The sequence below is a fragment of the Ambystoma mexicanum genome, chromosome 1p (assembly GCF_040938575.1).
Source record: "Ambystoma mexicanum isolate Mex_15411 chromosome 1p, UKY_AmexF1_1, whole genome shotgun sequence".
NCBI lineage: Eukaryota > Metazoa > Chordata > Amphibia > Caudata > Ambystomatidae > Ambystoma > Ambystoma mexicanum.
The window spans coordinates 673,365,225-673,391,062 of record NC_090921.1 but is presented as its reverse complement, the minus strand read 5'-3'; the positions used below and the strand labels follow the sequence as shown (position 1 = coordinate 673,391,062).

General features: G+C 46.3%; 1 protein-coding gene across 1 annotated transcript in view; it reads left to right on the top strand.

Moving 5' to 3' along the window:
* LOC138578972 (cathepsin K-like) overlaps positions 1-25,087 on the top strand; it is a 39,543-nt gene extending 14,456 nt beyond the window's left edge. The window contains exons 3-8 of the mRNA XM_069649740.1: positions 12,397-12,519; positions 12,777-12,926; positions 13,600-13,818; positions 15,472-15,637; positions 17,920-18,025; positions 24,316-25,087. Coding sequence (XP_069505841.1) covers positions 12,397-12,519; positions 12,777-12,926; positions 13,600-13,818; positions 15,472-15,637; positions 17,920-18,025; positions 24,316-24,415 — 864 coding nt within the window. The 3' untranslated portion in view covers positions 24,416-25,087. The remainder of the gene's footprint in view (positions 1-12,396; positions 12,520-12,776; positions 12,927-13,599; positions 13,819-15,471; positions 15,638-17,919; positions 18,026-24,315) is intronic.
* The last annotated feature ends 751 nt before the right edge of the window (positions 25,088-25,838 follow it).

Below are 25,838 nucleotides of genomic sequence, written 5' to 3'. Positions count from 1 at the left end.
TTATTGTTGGGAAGGATGGACGATCGTCCCAGGTCCCCCAACGCTTTTGGATGAAACAGGACTGGGAGTGTGCAGTAGGGGCTAAGGGAGGTTACAGGTGGGAGGGTGGTGTCACTAGGGGCCATAGTGCGGGAGGAGGGTGTATGTTTTTTGCTCTGGTATACCTGGGCCATCTTTCATAGTAGCAGCCATATTGGAATCAAGGCCTAGTTTTGCGCTGAAGCAAGGCCTGCCGGCCCGAGCCACACACATAGAAATAAAAGTGTATTCAATCAGTCTTCTAATGCTACTGGTGTTCAAGGGGTACAAGATAGACAAGGCGAAGCTGCAATATTGTCTCTAAGAAGTGCTCTATCTGGGCCACTTGATATCGGTTCACAGGAAAACAATTATACATGATCATGCCACCTCAGTGCGCAGCACTCCCCAGCCCAAAACTGTTCAAGAGAAGCGAACATTCTTTAGGCTGTGTAAATACTGTAGGACATGAATCCTAGGCTATGCGTCATACACCTGGCCACTGCTACACGGCCTTAAAGAGGCCCAAAAGAATGACCATAAGATTGCATGGATGGAAGACATGCTTGCTAACTATGTATGCTCTAAAGGAAGGGTCTCCAAGGCCCTAGTGCGGGCCACCCCTGATTACATGCAAGAGGTCTATCTCTTTTCCCATTCAAATGGTCAATTGAGGACTGCAGTACTAACATAAAAGAGTACGATGGGCCACAAGCCATTGGCATATTGCAGCGGATGGCTAGATTCTGTATTGCAGGGCTAGTTACCATGTGAACAAGCGCTGCATCTGCGATTGAGAAGAGCTCCACAATTGTTATGGTGTGCTCTGTGACACTGGACATGGATCGCGCAGTGTTCGCCATTTTGGAGCGATCCACAAATCAACATTGAACACAGAGTGGGCGTCCGCGTATGAAATCATTTTGTCCAGCTCGAACATTCATATCGTGAGGTGTAAAACTGTGAATCCGGCCACCTTTTTGACAGAGCAGTGCACTGAGGAAGACAGAGCTCAGGGTTGAGGCATACAAGAGCAGCAGTAGTACACCTGGTGGATGGAGTATACAAGGTATTGGTGCAGAAGAGATTACCAACTCACTATTGGCCCAAGCAGAAGTACTTGTAGTGCTCATTAAGACACTTTTAGCATCTCAAGGGTGCCGTGTCACCATCTATTCTGATTCGGCCTACATCACCACCATGGTGCACGCAGGCCTGGTGCGGCGGAATAGGAGGGGATTTAGAAAGAGCTGACTTGTCCCCAGTACAACATGCAGGATTGTTCGACAAACTAATTGATGCACTAGCCCAACCCTCCTTAACAGCAGTAGTGAAATGCACTGCCCATAATAACGATACAGACAAGGTCTGACTCGGTACCGCAGCGGCCAGCATATTTACCAGTGACAAGTATTTCTTAGTACCCAGTGTTAGCGCAGAGCAGGGAACAATTGCCAGACTCCTACAATTCCTTACCAATTGCACAACTACAGATTTATTGTGGTGAAAAGAAACATTGGGCAAAGCAGTTATGCCATACAAGATTCTGATGGTTGTGCTTGACTAGCTGCACCACCCTTCCCATGTATACAAGCAACACATCGCCGCAGATATACAGGAAGACTGGTTTGTCCCCAATCTGCAGGTGGCAATAACTAAAATGGTCATCAACTGTACTACGTGTCAAAGATACAATACTTGTCTCACTTTATGAACTATCTGAGGTACACTTCCCCGCCATACTGGGCAACTATGCAAGTTTGATTGTGGTTGTGTGTCCTTTCTCACAGTGGGTGGAGGCTGGTCCTTGTGCACACCCTGATGAGAAATGTGCTTCCACATTTTTAGTGAGAGAGGTCTTTCTTCGATGGGGTGTGTGTGAAGTGTGAAGGTCTGTTAATGGCACGCACTTCTTCAAAGAGCTTTTTAAGGAAGTTACCGCATTATTGGGCATCAAGCATCAGATTGTACAATTTACCACCTCCAAGCCAATGGGGTTGTGGCGAGGATCAATGCTCTTATCAAGAGTGACTCTTTCCAAGCTTTGCACCACCCTAAAAAAGAATTGGGTGCACTGCTTGCCACTTGCTTTGTTCAGTATGCACACGAAGCCCTGTAAGGATCATCATTCATTGCTCCACGAGGTGGTAATGGGGCGCTGCATGCACACCCCTCTATCTCCAATCTGGAGAGCATCTGATGCTCACAGGCTGCATCCATGCTAGGGGACGAATTATGTTGCTACTTGTGTGCCCTAACCAAAGCCATAAAATGTATCTCTCAACAGATCGCGCTGCCAAGGACTGAAGAAACAATCAGTGCTGCATCTGATACTCCATCCACGTCACCTCCTCTTCAGCTTTCCCCTGGCAACCACGTCTTTATAAAAAACATTGTCTGCCGGTGGAACGAGCTTAGATATAATGGCCCCTTTGGGGCTTTTTATGCTACTCCTCTTGTGGTAAATGTTTGTGAATTACGGTACTGGGTACATTTATCTGATGTTCTCAAAGCAGGCCAGGCCTCACATTTCCCACCCAAACTCAGTAAATGACTAAAGAGTACACGTTACGTTTCTGCCAAGTAATTCCTTTTCTCCAGGTAAAACATTTGAGAGAACAACTGTCAGCTGCAGATTGACTGTTGGTGTCTGCCAAAAGTGCTTTTAAACATAAAAATAAAAGTTCTACATCCAGCATACCTCTGTAATAAATAAAAACTCTGCTCTGCATTGTTTGCAATGAGAGCTCTGTCTTTCTAGCTCTCTCTCTCTTTCTCTTTCTCTCTCTCTCTCTCCTTCTCTTCCTCTCTCTATTGTTTCCCCTAGTCTCTCTTTCATTTCATTTACCTTGCAATGGATGTACAGGGGGCCAACAACTCCATTTATAAAACAATGTACGGTCCCGCAGTTAGAAAGGTTCTCTTGTAACTGTGTTTTCCCCCACATACATATGTGTAATGCATTGGGTAACTAGTATATTTGCTATTTCTATGTTTGGACTAGGAATTTATGTAGGATGTAGTTTTATATGGAGTAGTGATATAAAAAGGGGGTTTAGGAAATGCAGCTAATATTAACGGATCGTTTACTAATGGCTCTGTGGGATTTGTAACACATGACAATGTTGCAAATACAATTGCAAATATAACTGCCACAGATAATACTGCGACCGCAGTCCATGATAAACAGCTTGATGCATTTCTCAATGATACTCTTGTCACCCAGCAATGTATGGGGAGTGTTGCAAATATGCCCATGTTATCAGTATTTCCTAATGTGTTCTCTAACATAATTATAAATTATACTTTCCTTTTTGGGGTTTCATATTTTGATAAAAGAATTTTAAAAGACACATTAGAAGGGTTAAATAAGATCAATACCAAGGGATTGGGTTAGACATGATAGAAGATGTGCACCATCCAGAGGTAAGTAATAGTTGGTAAGCAGACATGAGCTCAGTGGGGAAAACGAAAGTTGATGGAAGCTGTTATGTGTGCTCCTTGATTCCACACATGTGTCGGGGGCCCACAAGGTATTAATGCCACAGGAAATTACCTATTGTGAAGGCTCAACGTTTACTGCATCTGACATTGTGCAGACTGCAAAGCACTTTCCAGGCATAGACGTGGTGGACCCTGATCACCTGCAGTGTGCCCAAAACCCCAAGAGCATGCAGTGCTTGCAACAACCGTATCTTAAGTCGGAAGGTGTCAAGTTTGTGGCGAACAGATGGCAATAAACTACAATGTGCTGCATGGCAGGACGGCTAGTAGGATTTCGAGAAAAAGTGATGGATAAAGTAAACAGGGTATGCAGCAGATACTGGAATGAACAAGTGGCAAAATTCACACGGATCGAGGCAATAGAGAAACCAGTGAACGTGCAAAAGGAGGAAGAGTACGAACTGTGCTTTAACAACAAAGGGAGCATCTTTGTGAGGGTCTATAGTAGGTGCAACAAAACATTACACATTCTAGATCTCAAAAAAAGGACAGCTGCAATGATGGATAACTACTGGATATGCTACCAGCAGGCGTTGCTGCACCTCCCACCATCATGGAGTGGCACCTGCTCGGTGGCCTCGTTGCACTCAGCACTCTTGGTGGTCCCTGTAGGACATTTGATAGTGGGGCCAGGTGGCTTGTCAGTTCCAAAAGCTACACCAAGGTCCGGCATCCCCACCACGGTGCCAACACAGAAGCATATCTTTTGCATCCTACCAGAGAAGGAAAAAAGAGAAAAATTGCAGAGGAGGAGAAGATCGAATTATCTATTGCAAGATTCCTCGCAATTGCTAAAAGACATCCCAGATCAATACCAGCTCTACAGCAAAGAAGAATATTTGTTTGCATCGCTGTTGCTACAAGGGGTGCAAACTGCAACAAATGCCTAGTGGCTCCAGATAGTGCAGTGGGAAGTAATCCAGCTAGCCAATGACCCAGAACATGCCCAACACGATGAAGATAGAAATGCGTCCAATCAGGCTGATGACAATGCAAAATAGATACGTGCTGGACCTCGTCACTGCCATGGAGGGAGGGCTCTGCAAGAAAATTGGTGATTCATGCTGTACCTATGGACCCCCTAATGACAGAGAAAACTGGTCTCTCACCAACACGGGCCCTGCACATTCTCGGCTCTCATATGCAAACAGAAGCCGCTGACTGGTTTGATTACCTTTTTTCTTGGGCACCATCCTGGATGGGGGCGATTGTGAAGATGTTGATTCCTGTGGTCATGTTCGTATTGGTACTATGCTGCACTTGTCAGCACGCAGGGACTTCAGTGTTGTGCCAAAGCATTGCCTAGTAGCACAATGATGATGGTTTCAATTGGAGTACAGGAGGCATCTCATGGTACAAAAGATGGTGCTGTTCAAACTGATGATCCAAAAAAGCCATGCATGGTTGCGATAGAACAACATCTTCACCCCTCAGGTGCCACTACAGTTACCCCACCTGTCCCCGAAAAAATACACAGAACACTGGGAGATTTAGCAGGGGATGGGGGATGAATATATATAGGACATGTATCCCTGAGCAATGTGCACAAGCAGGGGAAAGTGAATGGTCTGTATATAAGGGATGGGTACCAATGGAAGGGTCATCTTCATATTTGGAAGCTGAGAGATTGGAAAAGGAAGGAAGGGGCGAAAAGGACGAGGGGCTGACATGGGAGTTTGTTAAAGTAGTATTAACAAAAGGTGGGAATTTTGGGAAGGAAGGATGATCATCCCAGGCCCCCCATCACTTTTGGATGAAACAGAAGCCTGGGAGTGTGCAGTAGGGCCTAGGGGAGGTTACAAGTGGGAGATGGGTGTTATTAGGTTATTGATCTGCACCCTCCTTGGGCAACACCCCCACTGGTCATCCTAAACAATCACCATACCCGGTACTACCAATTTGTTGCAAGCTTGCCATCCTATGCCCGCATGCAGTGTTGACCCATAGTCCATCGTAAACTCATCCCCATCGACTACTAGCGCTATGCACGCTGTCGGTATTGCAGCTGCATAGATTCCTCATAGCTGCATCAAACATTACACAAGAGGTAAATATGCCCCTCAGGCATGCGGAAAGCTACTTTGACTTACATCAGCACCCGTGATCTACTGTGCATGCCACAGCCGTAAAAAACAAAATGTTCTTGCATTCTTATGTTGACTTTACCACCCTATATAATGCACATCGCTTAAATGTGCATGTCTGCACACCAGGGATATACCACGTTATAATTTGCATGCCGTCGCAATTTTACTGTATCATATGTTTGCCTGTTGCCTAAAAATTGTGTCCAACCATCACTGTATCCACATTGTGCTATAAGTTGCATCTTACACCGTTAGAGTTGTGCTTGTACCCATATTGATGACTAAACTGTGATTCCCATTGCCTGCTGCCTCTACCACACAAGAAATTACCTAGCCATATTGAATCTATTGTATCCTATTACCTGCCCGTGTACCGCACCTCCACGCACAGCTTAGCCAGGACCCACTATGCGTCCGTTCTTACCAAAGTGCAGGCCCTCTCAGCTCCTAGCACTTGCAGTATGACACAGAATCACCCTCACAGCCAGCACAACCATCATCACCTACCTAATGTTCGTAGGATCTAGTCAGGCCTTGACTTTAAATTACAGACTGCACAATCACCACTGACCTATCTCTACTTGCACTTGTTCTTAATCAACATGGACTCACCACCCTGTTCAGGAGGAGCATTCATCCCGGTAGGTAATGTTTTAATCAAACTAGGCTGGCCCCGCCACTACCCCATTCCTTGCCCTTCCCCCTTCCTTTCTAAAACCGTCCCCTTCTCCCAGTTTACACCACTACTGCCCAAAGCCTATACGCCTAAATGCAACTCTAGAAACCCTAATAAAGACGATACCATCTCTGTTAACAGCTCCCAGACCAGTAGACCTTGCACCCTCCCATGCATCAGTCCTCCACAGACTTACCGCCTCAAGGCTAGAGTGCCTCCGCCACCTCCAGTTTCTACCTACCCAAGAAAAGGATACACCAGGCGTTCCAGACTATCGGCACGCTTTTGCCACAGCCCACCCCACACAATAAGCAATGCCCAGCTGCCCAAACGGGAAACCAAAGTGTATCACACCCTCACCTCTCCTACAGCGGCAATGCAAACAATAGCCACCACAACCCCAGCTAGCAACAAGAGTAACACCTCTACCACTCCTGTGCCTTCACCCCCGCTCAAAGGAACACTCCTCAATGTGCACTCCCTAGGCGGCCACGCCATTGAGATACATGATCTCATCATAGATTACCACCTTGACTTCCTAGTCATCACTGAATCCTGGCCGCACCCAGCATTGGGCCCAGCACCCACCTTGGCCATTCCCACGGATTTTACCATATTCAGATCAGACTGCACTAACTCAGTAGGAGGAGCGGTCTCCCTCATAGCTAAAAATCATCTTCAATTCAGATCCTTCCCCTGTGATAACCTGGAAGGTTATAAACTACTCCTTATCAAACTTACTACTAATCCAATACCACTATCAACCTCCTCATTACATACAGAGCCCCTAACCACCTCAACCACCCTGAATCTAATATTCTACTTCTTATCACACCTTACATCAAACCGAATACCAAATTCATATTACTTGGCGACCTGAATCTAGGCTTCAATGACACCTCTGATCACAAAGCAAGCACCCTTCACGACGCTCTTTCCGACATGAACTTCGCACAACTTGTGAATGCACCTACTCATTTTAAGGGCAGCATGCTAGATTGGATACTTACCCTTAACGCAAGCTTATCCATCAACTCTATCTCAGCAAGCAACTGGTCTGATCACCACCTCATTTGCTTCCAAATTCTCACACAAGGAACAGTAACCAGGGACACGAAACCCCTTAGCCCCATTGAAATAAGGAATACGAAAAACCTTTCAGCTGAAACCATCACCCATGTCCTGCTAGAGGCACTCGCTGCACAAACCAGCATAGATACGGACTCTAGCTGCCTCCCAGATTCCTACCACACCTGCCTCACTACCACCATCTATGCACTAGCACCAATCAAAACAAAAATACTGCAGCCAGCTAAACATTCTAACTTCTGGTTTAACGATAAACTAGTAGTGTTAAGGCACAACAAAAGGGCACTGGAACACATCCATACAAAAACCAGAACTATAGATTCCACAAAGGCCTTCGCCAAAGCCAACCTAACCTACAAATCCACCTTAAATTACCAAAAAGCTAATGCTTTCAACACATGTATCAACAATGCAGCGTCAAACACCAAAGAGCTCTTTGCCATATTGAAAGAACTGGAAAGTCCCTTACCCACCACCACCCCCATAAATATCAGTAAAGCATGGTGTACCACCAAACAAAATGCACTGGCATAAAAAATTGACACGCTCCTCCAAAATAAAATTACAGTCAAAAAAACCTTGCTGGTCAGCAAAAAAACCCTTAGCTTATCGCTAGACCTAGAACCCAGAAATCCATCAACAGCATTTAAATTCTCTCAGGTCAGTCAAAAGCAAGTCCTTGACACCATCTCTAAACTCAAAGCCTCCAACTGTAAAGGAGACTGCTTCCCGGCCAAACTGATCAAACTATGCGCTCCTACCCTATTACCTATCATCACAAAATTTGTCAACACCTCTTTTGCCTCCATGGAGGTCCCTGCCAGCATCAAAGAAGCTTGGGTCACTCCTTTGCTGAAAAAAACATCTGTTGACCCTGCAGTACCCACAAACTATCGCCCAATAACCACCGTCCCCTTTCTGCTCAAAATAATTGATAAATAGCCTACTCCCAATTTCAAAACTACTTGGAGGAGAAGCACCTCCTAGGTGCCAGACAATCAGTCTTTCGGCCTAACCATAGCACCGAAACAACGGAACTTCTAGACTTAAAAATGCAAATGCATATTATAAGGGACACCGGAAATCTTAGCATCCTACTACTATTAGACCTATCTGCCGCATTCGATCTGGTGGACCACGACAAACTATGTAATACCCTGCATACCAACTTCAATTTCTCCCAAGAAGCCACACTCTGGATCACATCATTTCTATGTGATCACACCTCCAGAGTAAGCATTGGAAAGAAAGCAGCCGACCCTATTCGAGTCACGATAGGAGTGCCACGAGGCTCTTGCCTATCACCAACTCTCTATAATGCTTACACTAAGCTACTCTTCAAACCACTAGATGCTATGGGAGTGATCTATACAAATGTTGCCGACGATACGCAGATTCTTATTCCGATTACGGGTAACCATGAGCAAGACACCATCACAGTCAACAAAATCTATGCTATCATCCAAAACTGGATGGCAAATAACAGTCTTTGTCTAAATGACGAAAAGACAGAGATCCTCATTGTGGGGTTACCAGCAAAAATGAAAGCCCTCCACACAGATTATAATTCCATAACTATCGACGGCACACCTATCCCAATTCTCAACCAAGCCAAAACCCTAGGGGTCCACTTTGACACCAACCTAACACTGACCAAACATGTCAATGCACTCTCCTCAGCCACGTCCTACACCTCAAAGCTCATTGCACTGAGCCGGAAATGTTGGAACCCCCAAAACGGCACTATTCTAGCCAGGGTTCTTATCCTATCCAAGTTAGATTACTGTAACATATTAATGCTACATGCTTCCAAATTTATCATTGCCTTACTCCAACTCCTACAAAATAAAGCACTGCGAGCAGCAGTAGGAATAAACAAATCCGACCATATCTCAAAGATCAGAAGGGAGGCCCATTGGCTCCCTATCAAAGCCAGAATCTCTTTTAAAAGCCTCTGTATCACCCACAAGTGCCCTAACAACACAGCTCCCACTTACCTGCACAATACCATTGTCCACGAAAAGAGCACCAAAGTCCTCAGATCTTGCAACAATTCACTTCTCTTTGTCCCCCGTTATCAAAGATCCAGGACAGGGGGCCACAGCTTTGCAGTTTTGACCCCGAAATTAATTATGGAATACCCTTCCCTCCAGCATCAGAGGCGTACCTTCTCACCAGATATTCAAGAAAATGTTAAAAACCTGGCTTTTCAACTTGCGTGAATGAACCATAACAACCATTTTGCCCTTTAATACTTGATTCACTCTAGTAACTAGGCCCCGATTAGAACTACAACATTTCTCACGTATGACTGTAATTCATGTATTGATTGTGACCTGTAACCAGAAAAGTAAGCATCTTGTTATTCAGGTATTGACTTTGCATTGTAAACAGATAAGTAAGCATTCTGTAACCTACACTGTGATACCTCTGGGTCTGGGCGTATAAAAAAATAAAATAAATAAATAAATAGGGGCCATAGTGCGGGGAGGGTGGTGTGAATTTTTTGCTCTAGTATACATGGGGAATCAAACCCCATCTTACATAGTAGCAGCCATATTGGAATCAAGGCCTAGTTTTGCGCCGAAGCCAGGGCTGCAGGCCCGAGCCACACACATAGAAATAAACGCGTATGCAGTAGGGAAATAGATTGTAGCTTGGGCATTGGTGAGAAAAGCCAGACTGGAGAGATTCATAGACCTATAGACCTTTCATTGTCTTGTGTTGCCACCATTTCGTATCCCAGAGGGAATGCGCCCTGCAAGGCCCTAAGGGGGTTGAGAGCTCACTGTGAAAAGCGATCCCATGAGAACGAGGGCATGAGCCTCTGACCTTTCCTGTCTCAGCTCTAAGTAACAGCACCCCAAAAGCTCCAGTCCCAAGGCCCCCAGCATTCCAAGATACCAGTAATTCCCAGACCACCAACCATAAAGCTGTTAGGCCCCCAAATGATCATAAAAGATCTGAAAACAGAGATCTTTTGCCTTTAACATAGGGGGGGATAAAACAACATAGCTAAAATGAGGGTGGGGAACTTTGATGGGTGCCAGCGTGTCTGGAATCAAGCTGTAGTTTGTTAGAAGCGATGGCCTTGAAGTATCCACTTAGTCCATGTCTCAGTACCAGGTGCACATCAGGTTAGAGTTAGAGCCTGTATTGTTTTCCTTCACATAATTGCCAATTAGTTGCAGCTTTATGCCTAATTACACGCAAGGAGGAGCCCACATGGAAGAAGATGGACAGAAGGGGCTGGGACCAATGGCCTGGCATCCCTTATGGAGTAGGTAGCCTATGCATAGGGTCTCGATCAAACAGCTACGTGGGTTTATACATTATGTAATTTATGTCACTGATGATATGTGCCTTCATAAAGTGTTGTTCCTACTGATTTTGCCAGAACATTCCGTGACAGCAGATTTCTTTGCTGGCGCACTTCTATTTTGTTGAAATAAAACTTTCTTTCCCTGGCAAGGGGTGTGCTGGGCCTTTTTCCCTAGTGGGTTGTTTTTTTTCTGGTGTGAGCTTTGAGGGGCTTCTCTACATTATCCAAGGGAAGACCCCAAGATTTGATGGACTACAGCTCTTTGGGTCTGGTTAGCCACCGATGTGGGAGAATGTGACTGGGCTAAAAAGAAGGCTTACTTGCGGCTTGGTTAGTGTTACTGTGCTAATGACTAGGCCTGTGTTAGCCGGTTGTGGGAGGTCAGTGTGTGTGTGTATTATAAGGTGGTAGCAGATCTTAGTTGGATAGCCAGGTGCTTTACAATGCAAACAAAACTACTTGTAACCCTTGGACCTTTGCAGACAGGTTCCATTTCTCTAACTCCCAATGCTTGGCTCTCTCTTCTCCCTCTCTGTCTCTGTCTCTGTCTCTCTCTCTCTCTCTCTTACTGACTGTCTCTCTCTATCTCTCTCTCTCCCCCATCTCCCTCTGTCCTGCTTTCCCCCTCTCTCATCCCCTCTCTCTCTATCTCTCCCTTCCTCCCGTAATGCCTCTTTCCTTCCCTCTCCCTCTCTCTCTCTCTGACATATTGTATCCCATAAAGAATAAAACCAGCATCTGCGAGTTGAGGGAAAGGTTCAGCGTGGAAACTCAGACATTACCATAACATGCTAAGGCTTATGGACGGCAAGATCTTAAGGTTTAGTGCAGTGGTAAAGTGTACCAAAAAGTAGTGGAACTGTGTTCTCGGCAGGGGAGAAGGTAGGTGGAGAATAGTGCAACATGTGGCAAGGTGTTGTGGCCGGGGAATTACAATAGTCTAAGTGACTAGTAACTAAGGCTCCTATTACAACTTTTCACTTGTACGGGACATGAATGGACAATTCCACTGTATAGAATGGTGAATATGGTCATAAAAAGTTGAGGAATGATAAACAGAAAAAATGAAAGTAGTGGAACTTTGATCACTGGTTCAGTGGAAGGGCAGCTTACAATTTGAGGATCAAACCCACCCATTTCACCTTCCTTAGTATGTTGGTTAGAAGGTTGAGAGATGTCTCAAACCTCACTTTCACATGCCCAAATGCTATACTCAGTGGCTTGCTGGGAAAGTTGCCCGCTAGGGCAAAGGGTTTGTTAGTCGTTTGTCGGCCATTATTCGGGTCAGGAGCCAGAATCCCTTCTCATTTCACCCAGAGGTCTACCCTGATATCTCCCACAAGCCCCAAACTCTTCTCACACAGTCCAAAATGAAATCATCTCCCTCCTTGCCGCAACTCCCCGCCAACGTCCATACCCCTTGGACACTGGCCCAACTTCCTTGGTTCTCCTGGGCCCTATCGATAGTAGGAACTGGCACTCCCATCCAAACATAGTACCCAACTCTGACACCAGGGCAATGTCCCCCTGTCTCTTATCTATCCTTTATCTTGTCTGGGGATGAACCCGTAAGCGGGACCTCGAACCATGGAAGAGGGAACACTAACCAATAAGAGTAACAAATATTGGCTTATTTGTAAGTATTCATACATCTAAAACAAAGAGTGTAATGTATAATTTACTTGATTTTACTTGTACAGGTGGATGAGCTCCTGAGGCGAATGACCTGGGAGAAAAACCTGAAGTACATCAATGCCCATAACCTGGAATTCAACATGGGGGTGCATTCCTATGAACTGGCCATGAACCATCTGGGGGACATGGTAGGTTATCCACCCATCCCTTCTCAGCTGTGTCTGCTATGCAGCCTGGTCTCACTCTCTGAACTGAGCTGACTGTAATCGGTCATCATAGAGATGACGGTGGATCGCTATAGACATTTCTTACATTTAAGTCAGTGGCTTCATACACAGCACTGAGGGCCATTGGCCAGGCTTTATATCGAAGGTTGTATGCTTCTAGGCCCTGCCTCCATACACGCACTCACTGGTCTCTGGCTGATATTTGCTTTGTTTTCTAGACTAGCGAAGAAGTTGTGAGTAAAATGACAGGTCTGCGGGTGCCTTTGGAGCGGCAGAACAACAACACATGGGTTCCTAACTACGAAGGGCGGGTGCCAGATTATGTGGACTACAGGAAGAAGGGCTACGTAACCCCCGTTCAGGACCAGGTAAAGGGGCAGCGTTTTCAAGGCATGTGGCAGTGACTGGTTAATTCTGTGGGGCAACTAATGTAGTACATGGTTTAAACAGCTGTACCAATGAAAGGGGTCTCTATTATATAGGCATGTATATAGTGGAGGAAAAGGGGATGGAGGATAAAATGGAAACACTCAAAATAATGAATAAACACAGCACAAGTGCTCTCAAAACAGGAGGCAGAGTTTGGTTGAGAGTGCATCAACTTTAACAAGGCTTGCTGTTCTTTCTGATCTGATGATCAGCCCCTTTCACGGTTTCCAAACGTAGTGTTAGCTCCAAGGGGTCTGGTGCCATCTTGGTCAAGAGACGTTATTGCTGGAGTAAACCACTTTAGCCAAGGAGCCTAATTGTTGAGCACTCCATCCAGTTGTAGACCATTTCATAAGGCTAACATTAGCCATACAATGGGGCAATCCAGGACTACAAGTCCCAGAATGAAAAGTTGAAACCAGGACTGCACTAGCATCTCCTGAGTGGAATTGAAGATGTTGGCATTTATTTCTGTTGTGCTATTATGCTGCCTGCCCCTACTGAGATCCCACACCAGCCACAGCAATTAGAACCAGGCCCAGGGACACTGTTGACATCTAACAGGAGGATGCTGTAATTCTGACATTAAACTACACCCCTTCTGTGTTCCAGGGTCACTGTGGCTCCTGCTGGGCATTCAGCTCAGTTGGGGCCCTCGAGGGGCAGCTCATGAAGAAGACTGGCAAGCTGGTGTCCCTCAGTCCCCAGAACCTGGTGGACTGCGATATGGACAACTTTGGCTGCAAAGGGGGCTACATGACCAACGCCTTTGGATATGTGAGGGACAACCAGGGCATTGATTCAGAGGACACGTACCCGTACGTCGGAGAGGTAAGGTCTACATCTCCAGCAGGTCTTCTCCATACACAGCCGCACAGTGCTGGTGCCGCGGTCTGGAAGTAGGCGTGTAACTCAAGGTCTACATGGTCACATCCTAGCAGGCGACGTTAGGCGGTGGCTAGGGAAGGATAGGCAGAACCGGTGACATTGGTCAAATCTTGGTAGGAATCCAAACCACTTTGTAGGAGGTTTACATGGTCTAATGTGGCTGAGAGCTTCTGGGTTGGGCACTGCACATAAATGCAGTCCAGGAGAAGAAATGAAGAGCGTTCATGTGACCCGCCCTATGCACACCTCTTCTTTTGCTCAGGCTGCGTGCCAGTCCCTCTGCTCCCCCTAATATCAGTTTTCAGTCCCCTTCTTTTTACAGACCTTGTGTGCAAGTGTGGAAATGTACTCCCCCGCTCTGTGCCAAAGGAGTGCAGATAAACATGACCGAGGATGTGCGATTTGGGGGAACACAGACTTGCAGAGGTTGGGGGTTCTGAAGGTGTGCAGAGGTTGCCCGAAGGCCGCAACTGGCGGTGCTGCCGAGTGCAGTTGACTGTATCTTATGGCGCTGCAAGGGGTGCTGCAGGGCACGACTGAGGGTATTTCGGGGCATACAGTGAGAAATGGAGAATGGCTGTGGGTCAGAGCGTGCAAGATTTGCGTCAAATAACGTGCCAGGCCAGACGCTAGGCTCATTTCTCAGGTTCCTTAATTGCAGCTGTATTTTCAGGGGACCCCATCAACATAAGCTGAATGTTTATGGGCTCCCTTGATAATACAGCAGCAAGAAGATTGTCGGCGCTTGCAAAAGTATCTTAATTCCTAACACAGCACCTTCAGTTGGAGTAGCATTTAAAGACTAATTTACATATTTGGAAAAATGAATGATATTGTTTCCTCTGCCCCAGAAGCGATTTACAAAATAAGTACCAAACAGAAAATGAAACTCATATTGGGGCTGTGGCATGGGTGAAAAATGGAAACTGATGAGGCCTTTGCGGTGAAAAACCTACGTCCATACGGCACTAAACTGTGCTCACTGGGCAGCGCCACATGTTGTGCTCTAGGGCAGATGGAACCGCCCCTTACTCTAGTGGGAATCTGTGGTACCTCGTGGTCCCCTTTTAGCTTTCTCCAATTACACACAGCTGTTAATGCTCCTGATTTGTGTTTAGAGGGTGTGCCACACACTCGGCAATACAAGAAATCACAAACAGATCACTGTCCACTGAAGCCTGGCCACCATCGAGGATTGGCTGTCCTTACTTTCACTCAAGCTAAATCCCACCAAAACAAAGTGCTTGTTCCTATCATCTTCTTCTAGTTCCCATTCATCTATTCATGAGGGCCACCAATCACTCTCTTCTCTTGCCAACACCCCAACCTTGGTCTCCTCTCTCAAATCTTTGGGATTTATTCTGGATTCTAATCTTAAATCGTATATGTCTCCATTTATGGTATCTTGTTTTTTTTTCGGTTATATAGTCTCAAGAAAATAATATGTCTTGTTTCCCCTATTGAAGCATTGGTGTTGTCCCGTCTTGATGGAGGAAGTGCTCTAATGTGATACCCACAGGTGGGGCTGCCCCTGCATGCCAGCTCTGGGATTGCATTGCTGGCTCATGATTTGTCCTCTGTTCCTTTTCTATGCAGGATGAAAGCTGCCTTTATAACCCCACTGGAAAAGCCGCCGGATGTGCGGGATTCAAGGAGATCCCCCAAGGCAACGAGAAGGCCTTGAAGAAAGCTGTGGCCAAGGTGGGCCCGGTAGCCGTCAGCATTGATGCCAGTCTCCCTTCCTTCCAGTTCTACAGCAAAGGTGAGTAGCAGGTCGCTCTTTCAGGCCGCACTCGTGTGTGGCTCTGCTCGTGGTGCACTCTTGCTTGCACTGCCGGGATTCCACACTAGCACAGGAAATCCATGGAGCTTTCTCCTGTTTGATGGACTAAACCCTTGGCAGCACCACACATGGCCACAGTGCTTTACTGTGCTGTGGGCAGAACCACGGGCAGGGCATAACTTCAGACCCTGCACTTTGGGCCTCATTCTGTACCGAGCTCTGTACGGAACCATATAAGAGCCGTCCAAGCACCCCTACTCGGCCGAACCATGTCGGATTGTGCCATAGGCAATACTGCACATTGGGAATCCTGTACATTGGACAGAGACACCATACATGGTGTCTCCTGCTAGACTCATCACTGAGAAGAACTTGACACCTTGGGTAGAATCATGCATGGGTGATGTGCTGGCCTATGCACTTGAAATAGCCGTACAAGGGGCATCTGCTGGGCCCTGCTCTGGGTGTAGTCATGCAAGGGGCCTCATTCTGGACCCTGCATGTGACAGATCAATATATGTGCCACTGTCCTGGGCACTTCACTGAACAGACCCATGCATTGAGCATTGCGTAGTGCTGTGTGACTGTACAATGCTATACTCAAGGCAGAACAATCTATGTAGCATCGTGCCAAGGTGTGGGCAGAGTCATGTACCATACATGGGCCATCATGCTGCAATAAGCACACTCAATATGCCTAGGCAATGGGGTCAGGAACTTCAATGGGCACAACAACGTGTAGTTTTGGCCAATTTCCTGGAAGAGTCATGCATAGAGAATTGGATATTGCGGTACGCCTGAACAAAACCATACAAGGGACATACGTTCGTTCATGCTTTATTTCGATAAAATACCATAAAAGCCAACATAAACAATACACAATAACAGTAAAAAACAAAGTGACGTAAGTAAAAACCAATTCCAATCGATACAGGAAAGATCATCAAAGGCACGCAATGGAAGAATTCTACTCTTAGAATAAACAGCCTATGCCCAATCAATTCTTATAAAGTGTAGGAGTTCAAATAATTAATTCAATGCTTGAATACCAAACATAATCCCCCCAAGACTAGATATCCCTACAGAAAGGCGTGTAAAGAAAATTACATTTCACCCTTGAGAGCTATTCAAGATCATCAATCGCTACCTTTCGCTTTGCAGGAGCGAGTACGAGCACAATCCAAGACGAGACGCCCCATGTGAACGCAACCAAATACAAAAGACCCCCTTGTAAGCCGCTTGGGCGAGTTAATCTATTTGTTTGGATCTTCTACTCCAAGCCCTCAGTAGGTACAAGGGACATTGTGCACGTCTATACTCAAGGCAGAACAATACATGTGATAAAAGGGTAGTTGCTTACTGGGCTCTACTCTAAGCAGAAGGGTACGTAGGGCGCCATGTTGACGTCTGGACTGGACCTGGACTGTCCTATACACTGGGGTGTTTTGCTGAACCCTGCCCTGGGCAGAATCAACATGCACGATTCATTCTGCCAGGCTCAGCCGTGGACAGAGGCATACATGGGACCTCATACTCAGTGGTGTAACACAACATGTGCGGGCTCCCCTGCAAGCCCTGCTGTGCCCCCCCCACTGCCACTGGACCCCCCCTTTCTAGGCATAAGCATCATGGTGACCCCTGCACCGCAGGGGATACAGGGTCCCCCTTTTCGCCAGTGCTCGTGCTGTATGTTTAGTTTAGTTTAGTTCATGATTTATAGTGCACCTAACCCTGCAGACACGTTCTTGCAGCATGTTGCTGTGATGCACTCTAGGCACATCCACACAAGGGGCGTCGCGATGGGCAGTACACTGCTCCGAGCTATGCACTGGGGAGCATTCAGGCATACACGCGCAACACACAACGCTGCGGACTGAACCATACAGTGGGGTTAAACAACATATGGGACATTGCATACATGGTGCTGAAGGCAAACTGCTCTTTTGACGATATTTGGTGGACATGGTGCATTCTGGATGAACTCACAGGGCCAAATGGTGGCAGAGGAGCCTTTAAACGCAGCACCGCTGAGCCACACAGGAGGAACATCATATGCGTAGAGACAACAGAGGGAAGAAGTTCAACATTTCGAGCGAGATGTGTGAGGTATGAGGCGCAAGGGCTGAAGCATGAGAGGCAAAAGTTGAGGCACAATGTGGGTGCCACAGGTCCACTTGACCAGTTTGATGAACAGTGTCTTGTGTCCAAGAGCCAGAACGTGGAGATGTTTCCCTCTAACTCTGAACCTCTGTGTCCTCCAGGTGTGTATTACGACAGCAGCTGCGACGCTGAAGGCGTCAACCATGCAGTGCTGGTGGTGGGCTACGGAAAGCAGAAGGGGACAAAGCACTGGATTGTCAAAAACAGGTATGACATGCAGAAAAGACCTGCAAAGGAGTCCTGCGGCGGGGAGCGATAATCCAGTACAGTAGAGGGTCCATGGTTAGATGCCACGGTTGGTCTCCTCCCCAGTCCTACAGCACCTCACTTAGTATTGGGGTACATGTGCTAGGCATCCTCTTGCAGACTTCCATGGCACTTTAGCAGGGTCCTCTTCCATTGGGGCTCTGGGTTCCACATTTTCGCTGATTGGCTGTATAATATCTTATTTGGAAACTTGTAGGGTAGCTGGGTTCTTAGACAGACTTAGCCTCTGGTGCAGGCAGCATGCTCACATGTTCTCAGCAGCATGTTTTTCTTAAATAGGTGTAGTATGAAGTCTTGTGTACCGTTTATTGAAAAGTTCATAGATGGAGAAAAAAAGTACTTCAACCTTACAAAATTAGATGCTGTACGATGTCATAGGCTGAACACGGAGACCCTTTATGAGGTAACAGTGATGCCGATGGGTTAGCCATTTTCTGAGTACGTGAAGGGTTATGCATATTTTATTCCTCCTAATAAATTACATCCTTTCCCCTCCCATTCAGAAACACCAATAATGCCCTAGGCATTAAAGCCTAGGCTTCGCTCACCGAATTTCAAGCCTCACACATGAAGGCTGAACCCTAGATTGGGTTGCAGATCTCATCTGCAACACAAACATACTAGCTAACTCTCCTTGCCCTTGGTCAGACCATAATGTTATCACATTCAGTGTCACCGATAGTACAATCGGATGTCTCGATCCAACCAGCACCGGCTTCCCTCTCTGCTGCTACCGCTAACAGCCTACTCACATGCAAACACTGAGCCTACCTCCATGGTCGAGCTCTATAACCAAACTCTCATAGAAGCCATTAACAGGGTAGCACCCCTGAACAAAAAGCGTAGCACCCCTGAGCAACCATAAACCCAAACCAAAAGCCCACCTGAACTCTTGGTACACCCCCAATCGTAAAGCCTTACGCTCCACAAAAAGAGCAGTTGAGACTGCGTGGAAAAAATACCCTCCGACGTGAACAAACATCACTTCACTGCCCTATCCAAAAAATACAAACAGGCTATTCTTCTAACCAAAAGTGATACATACAACCAGAGAATTGAAAAAGCAAACTTGGGTACAAGAGAGTTTTTCGCTATTTTACGTGAACTCACTGGCAAGATAACTGCATTAAAGACCTTGCTTAGTGCCGGAACATCCAAAATGCACTCCTCCACAAAATCTCCCTCCTCCAAACCAAAATCACAGCAAAAAAACAAAAAAAACCTCTCGCCAGCTGACCAGCCTCTAGACCAGCGACCCCCACGCCCCATCTCCACTCATTGATTTGAATTCGCCCCGGTCACACTACTGAAACTACCAAAATTATTAAAGGCTTGAAACCCTCTAGATGCCAAGGAGACATATGTCCAGCCTCTCTTGTAAAATACTTTGCCAAAGAGCTTGTCCCTTTCATTACAGCACTGATCAATAACTCCAACTCAACTGGCAATATGCCAGAGAACCTAAAAGAGGCTTGGGTACTTCCCCTCCTCAAGAAATCCACATTAGATGTCAACGTTTCCACCAACTACCTGCCTATCATAACTGTACCTTTTCTCCTTAAAAATACTTGACAGAGCAGCCTATCTGCAAATCCAAAAATACCAGGAAACTCACAACCTCCTCGGCCTATGCCAATCGGGCTTCCGCCCCGGTCACAGAGGGGAATCCGCCCTCTTGGACCTAAAAATACAAATGGATGAAATGAAAGACAAGGGTAACATGGCCATCCTCCTCTTACTTGACCTCTCAGTGGCTTTTGAGTTGGTCAATCACAAATCCCTCTGCTAACACATCTCATCAGCTACCCATTTCTCAACTAAAGCCATAGCTTGGACAGAGTCCTTCTTATCTAACTACACAATGAGAGTGTTCTCCACCTCTGTGTCAGCTCCCCCCAGCCCCAGTCACTTGCAGAGTGCCACAAGGTTCCTGTGTCTCACCAACACTATACAATATCTTTACCAAGGCCCACTTTGACCTCCTAGACAACCTGGGTGTCAACAACTCTAACTATGAAGATGACACCCAAATCCTCCTACCTATCTCCGTCAACTATGAGACTGATTCCAACGCACTGAGCAAAATGTACCAAACCATTCTGGCCAGGCTTGGATGGCACGACACAGACTATGCCTAAATGATGAGAAAAACAAACTTCTCCTTATTGGCACACAATCTCAGCTAAACAAACTCAACACTCCTACAAATCCTTTATTATCGACGGGAACATCATCACCGTTGCTAAAGAGGTAAAAACCCTAGGAATATACTTAGACTCATCGCTATCCCTAACTAGACAGGTAAACGGTATCGCATCTGCTGCGGCAGCATACATCGCTAAACTAATCAATGCCTACATGCCCTTCCTGACCGCCAATAGCTGCATCACATTTGCTAGAGCTCTTATACTATGCAGGATTGAGTATTGTAAGTCCCTCTTTGCAGGCTCCAACTTCCGCAATATAAAATTATTACAGGTCATCTAGAATAACGCCGTAAGAGTGGCGCTAAACATCCCTAAAAAAGACCAGATCTCCACAGCTAGACAATATATTCACTGGCTCCCTGTCCAAGAACGCATCATGTTAAAAAACGCTGTCTCTGGCCCCCAAATGTCTATCAAACACTGCCCTGACATACTTGTTCAGAAAATTCTCCAAGGCCCAATCCATCAGACCTATGCGGGCTGCCTACTCAGGTTTACTCGCCATTCCCAGATACAGGCATCAGAAGGCCAGAGGCAGCAGCTTCCCTGTGATTGCTGCCAAACACTGGAATGCCCTGCTTCTATCTCTAAGATCACATGCATCCCTCTGGTCCTTCCGCAAGGGCCTCAAAACCTGTCTCTTTTCCCAAGACATCCAAAAGTAATTGAACTCTCACAACTCTATAGACACGTGGCAATTGTCAGCTCCACATAGACCAGAAACTCAGATCTATGTACTATGTATATACCACCTATGTTTGTAACCATTGTAATCACTACTTTCATGTAAACCAATACCCAGATGCCCCTGGTTTCGGTGCGCTTTATAAATATCAAATTAAAATTAAAATAAATGCAAAACAGAATGATATTTAATGCCAGTGGTGATGATAATTCAGAGCTCTCACGTTTTCCATGGCAATGCGTGAGGCGGCCATCCAGTTCTGTTTTTCTATTTGGATTATTGGACTTGTCGTTTATTCTTTCCCTTTTGAAACTTCGGAAAACTACAAGTCCCAGAATTCCAAGGAAAGCCAGGACTGGATGGCCTTCTCATGCATACCCATGGGAACCTTGAGAGCTCTGGATTATGTATTTTGATTACTCCATATTCTGAAGTTAAAGAAGACTTCCTTGCGGGGTGGCAGTATCACCGCAAGTGGTGATTCCCCCTGCGCTATTATTGTCATTATGAGCAGAGGTAATACCTCCACTCACAAGCAGGCCTGATTTTTTGCTTATGGGTTTCAAAACCACTAATCAGACAGAGCATTAAAAAAGGCAGCATTCGAAAATGCTGCTTTTTAGTTTTGCCGCCACCTATAAACCGAAACTATTGCATTGGAGTACAGCTAGGGAGACATGGCATATGAGGAGGGTTACAAAGCTTGTAGGTGTTGTTTGGTTATTTACCCACCCATTGACTGTCCATGGCCATGTTAATCCCTATGCCCATTCCCACCCACTTGCTGCCCCTCCCGCCCAACGCACATCCTCCTAGGATCTCTTTGAGCTAGGTTTATCAAACCGTACTAACAAACTTTGATGTCAAAGTGTCTGCCAGTATTTTTTTTTAAAGCATTCTTCTGAATGTTAATGACTTCATTGGAGCAGTAGAGGCGCTCCTAGTGTAATAAAAATGTATTTAACAAGGTCTGCTTTCAGCCACTCGGTTTATAAGCACTATGCATGTCCTTCACGGAAGTTCTCTTAAAACAAGCATTGACAAAGCCAACCATTTTGCTTTGGCTTGTGTATAAACATTAGGCATTTGCCAGGCACTTCTATTATATGCCTAGGTACTCACATCATTTTCCAGCTGCTGCCATCAATGTGTGGCAGGGCCTGGCAAATGCCTTTCCCATGCATTTACAAAAGTCTAAACTGTTGGCATTGGAAATGCTTGTTATAATTGCTGTAACACTTCTAACGAAAGCTTAAGTGCCCTGTCCTGCTCCTTCCCTATTCAAACCACACCTGTGTCACATACTATAGTGAGCGCTGTAATTTTAGTTCCATGTAGCAGTAAAGCCATAGTAACATGTTAGTTGCAACATCACAACCGACATCTAGTAAGAAAAATAACACCACAACTGGTCTGTAATAATTTTTTACCCTTCATAACGCTTGGGTGGTGCTCGCTACGAAACAATGTCAGGGCAGGAACTCTTGGTTGGTGTTCACTACGACACACTATGATGGACGGAACTCTGGGTAGTGTTTGGTAGGACGTACAATCATGGAAGGAACTCTTGGGTGGTGTTTGGTAGAGCACACTTACATGGAAGTTACTCGGGTGGTGTTTGGTAGGGTACACTATCATGGAAGGAACTCCTAGGTGGTGTTTGGTAGGGCACATTATCATGGAAGTAACTCTTGGGTGGTGTTCACTACGACACACTATGAGGGAAGGAACTCTGGGTGGTGTTTGGTAGGGTACACTATCATGGAAGGAACTCCTAGGTGGTGTTTGGTAGGGCACATTATCATGGAAGTAACTCTTGGGTGGTGTTCACTACGACACACTATGAGGGAAGGAATTCTGGGTGGTATTTGGTAGGACACACAATCATGGAAGGAACTCTGCGGTGGTGTTTGGTAGGACACAGTATGACGGTAGGAACGTTTGGGTGGTGTTTGGTAGGACACACTATCTTTGAAGAAACTCTGTGCAGTGTTTGGTAGTACACACTATCATGGAAGGAACTCTTGGGTGGTATTTGGTAGGACACACTATCTTGACAGGAACACTTGGGTGGTGTTTGGTAGGACACACTATCATGGAAGGAACTCTTGGGTGGTGTTTGATAGGATACACTAGGATGGAAAGAACTCTTGGGTGGTGTTTGGTAGCCCACACTATCATGGAGGGAACTCTTGGGTTGTTGGGTTGTGTTTGGTAGGGCACACTATCATGGAAGGAACCTTTGGGTGGTGTTTGGTAGGGCACACTATAATGGAAGGAACCCTTGGGTGGTGTTTGGTAGGATACACTATCCTGTAGGGAAATCTTGGGTGGTGTTTGATAGGGCACACCGTAATGGAAGGAACCGTTGGGTGGTGTTTTGTAGGACACACTATAATGGAAGGAACCCTTGGATGGTGTTTGGTAGGACACACTATCATGTAGGGAAATCTTGGGTGGTGTTTGGTAGGGAAATCTTGGGTGGTGTTTGGTAGGGCACACTATCATGGAAGGATCCCTTGGTTGGTGTTTGGTAGGACACACTATTCTGTAAGGAAATCTTGGGTGTGTTTGGCAGGGCGCACTATCATGGAAGGAACTCTTGGGTGGTGTTTGGTAGGGCACACTATCCTGTGAGGAAATCTTGGGTGGTGTTTAGCAGGGCGCACTATAATGGTAGGAACTCTTGGGTGGTGCTTGGTAGGGCACACTATCATGGAAGGAACTCTTGGGCGATGCTTGGTAGGGCACACTATCATGGAAGGAACTCCTGGGTGGTGTTTGGTAGGACATACTATCATGGAAGGAACCCTTGGTTGGTGTTTGGTAGGACACACTATTCTGTAAGGAAATCTTGGGTGGTGTTTGGTAGGACACACTATTCTGTAAGGAAATCTTGGGTGGTGTTTGGCAGGGCACACTATAATGGTAGGAACTCTTGGGTGGTGCTTGGTAGGGCACACTATCATGGAAGGAACTCTTGGGCGGTGCTTGGTAGGGCACACTATCATGGAAGGAACTCCTGGGTGGTGTTTGGTAGGACATACTATCATGGAAGGAACCCTTGGTTGGTGTTTGGTAGGACACACTATTCTGTAAGGAAATCTTGGGTGGTGTTTGGTAGGACACACTATTTTGTAAGGAAATCTTGGGTGGTGTTTGGCAGGGCACACTATCATGGAAGGAACGCTTGGGTGGTGCTTGGTAGGGGACACTTCCATTGAAGGGGCCCTTGCCTAGCCTGGAGAGGGTTAGAAATACTAGCCAGTTCCGTGGGATATGTAAAGGAGCTCTGAACATTCAAATACAATGGCTGACATGTTTTCCTTCTTTTTCAGCTGGGGCGTGTACTGGGGTAATAAAGGCTACGTCCTGATGGCCAGAAACAAAGGGAACGCCTGTGGGATCACCACCCTGGCCAGCTTTCCAGTGATGTGAGTGCAGAACCGACCCGATGGGCACCTCCAGTGAGGAGAAGACGGTACACCTTGAGTGAGACAGTGCACCTTACGTCAGAAGGCGATGGTGCTCTTGTGTCATTACCGTGGCATCTTGAGAGACACAGACATGTACCCAAACACAGACTTCCACTAATCTCCGCCGCTACTGTTGTTCAGGATGTCTGAGGTTCTTTCTCATGTCGCTTGTATTCCGTTCCTCTTGTTTGTTTTCCTTCTGGCCTAATTGTTGTATCTTTTCTTTCCCCTTTTCCTCATCCCGCTCCCCGCGCCCTTTGGTGATGTCTAACCTGTTTCATCCCTGCTCTTCCTGCCTTCCTGCCTTCCTGGTTCATCATCCAATGAGATCTGGTGTTCTGCTGTCCGTTTGTGCCTTCGGTGCCGCCCCACTGCCTCTTATCTTCTGACCTGCCGCCGATAATGTGGTGCTAATGTAATGAGCAGCGTCTTCAAATCAACGTTTTCGTGTTCCCACTTCAAAGCACGGCCTACTATGTGCAAATGTGCCAGCATCACTCCGAGTCCAGCTGAAGCGCTTACAGGATGTTGTGTACACTATGGTTGTTATGGCCTTTTTATCTCCCCCCTCCCCCAATTCTTTCGTTTGAAAATAATCTGTAAAATGTTCCAATAAATAAACAGTGTTCTGTTATTGGTGACTGCCCCTGTGACTTCACTGCTCCTGTTCTTACCACCACACCAGTGTGCAAGATAATGGCAACTGACACTTCTCCAGAAACTCTGTGACAAAACATTACTTCAAACATTCTGGGACTGGAAAAGCGATGTATCAAGTCCCCGAGTATTATATGATAGGTAAAGTTACCACACAGTCTCTACTCTCATTCTTCTTTTTAAAGAACATGTTCCCAATCTTTGCTCTGCTTCCGGGTCGACGAACATTAAGGGGGTAAGAAATTGTCGCAACAGACTTTACACCGTGCAGGCAGAAGGTTCTCGGCTCTCGCCGCCACCTGTGTGTTGTCTTCCTACAAAGGGCGGCCAGTTTTCGGATCAGGGGAGTTGCTAGGTCTGGAAAAGACCCGGGGCTAAACTGATGTCGGAACTGTTGGGACTGGGGGCTAGCTAGTCTTTTGATTGTAGCTCCTGAGATTCTATCAGGGGCTACAACCAAAAGATCAGGGGCTACAGCCCCCTCAACCCCCTCCCCCCTGGCAACGCCCCTGCTTCGGATAGCAATTACAATGATAAATACTCTTTCCTGAGAGGCCTGAAACAGTCCTTAAAATGTAAAAAAAAAAGAAAAAATGAAGCACAGGTACTCACCAATCCAGGCTTTAAGTGGGCCGAGGATGAAAAACGAAGGTGCAAAAATTGCGCTCATTCAAGTAGTTCTCCATTTGTCTCACTTTCTTTGCGCTGTGTGTCTCACTGTTTATTTG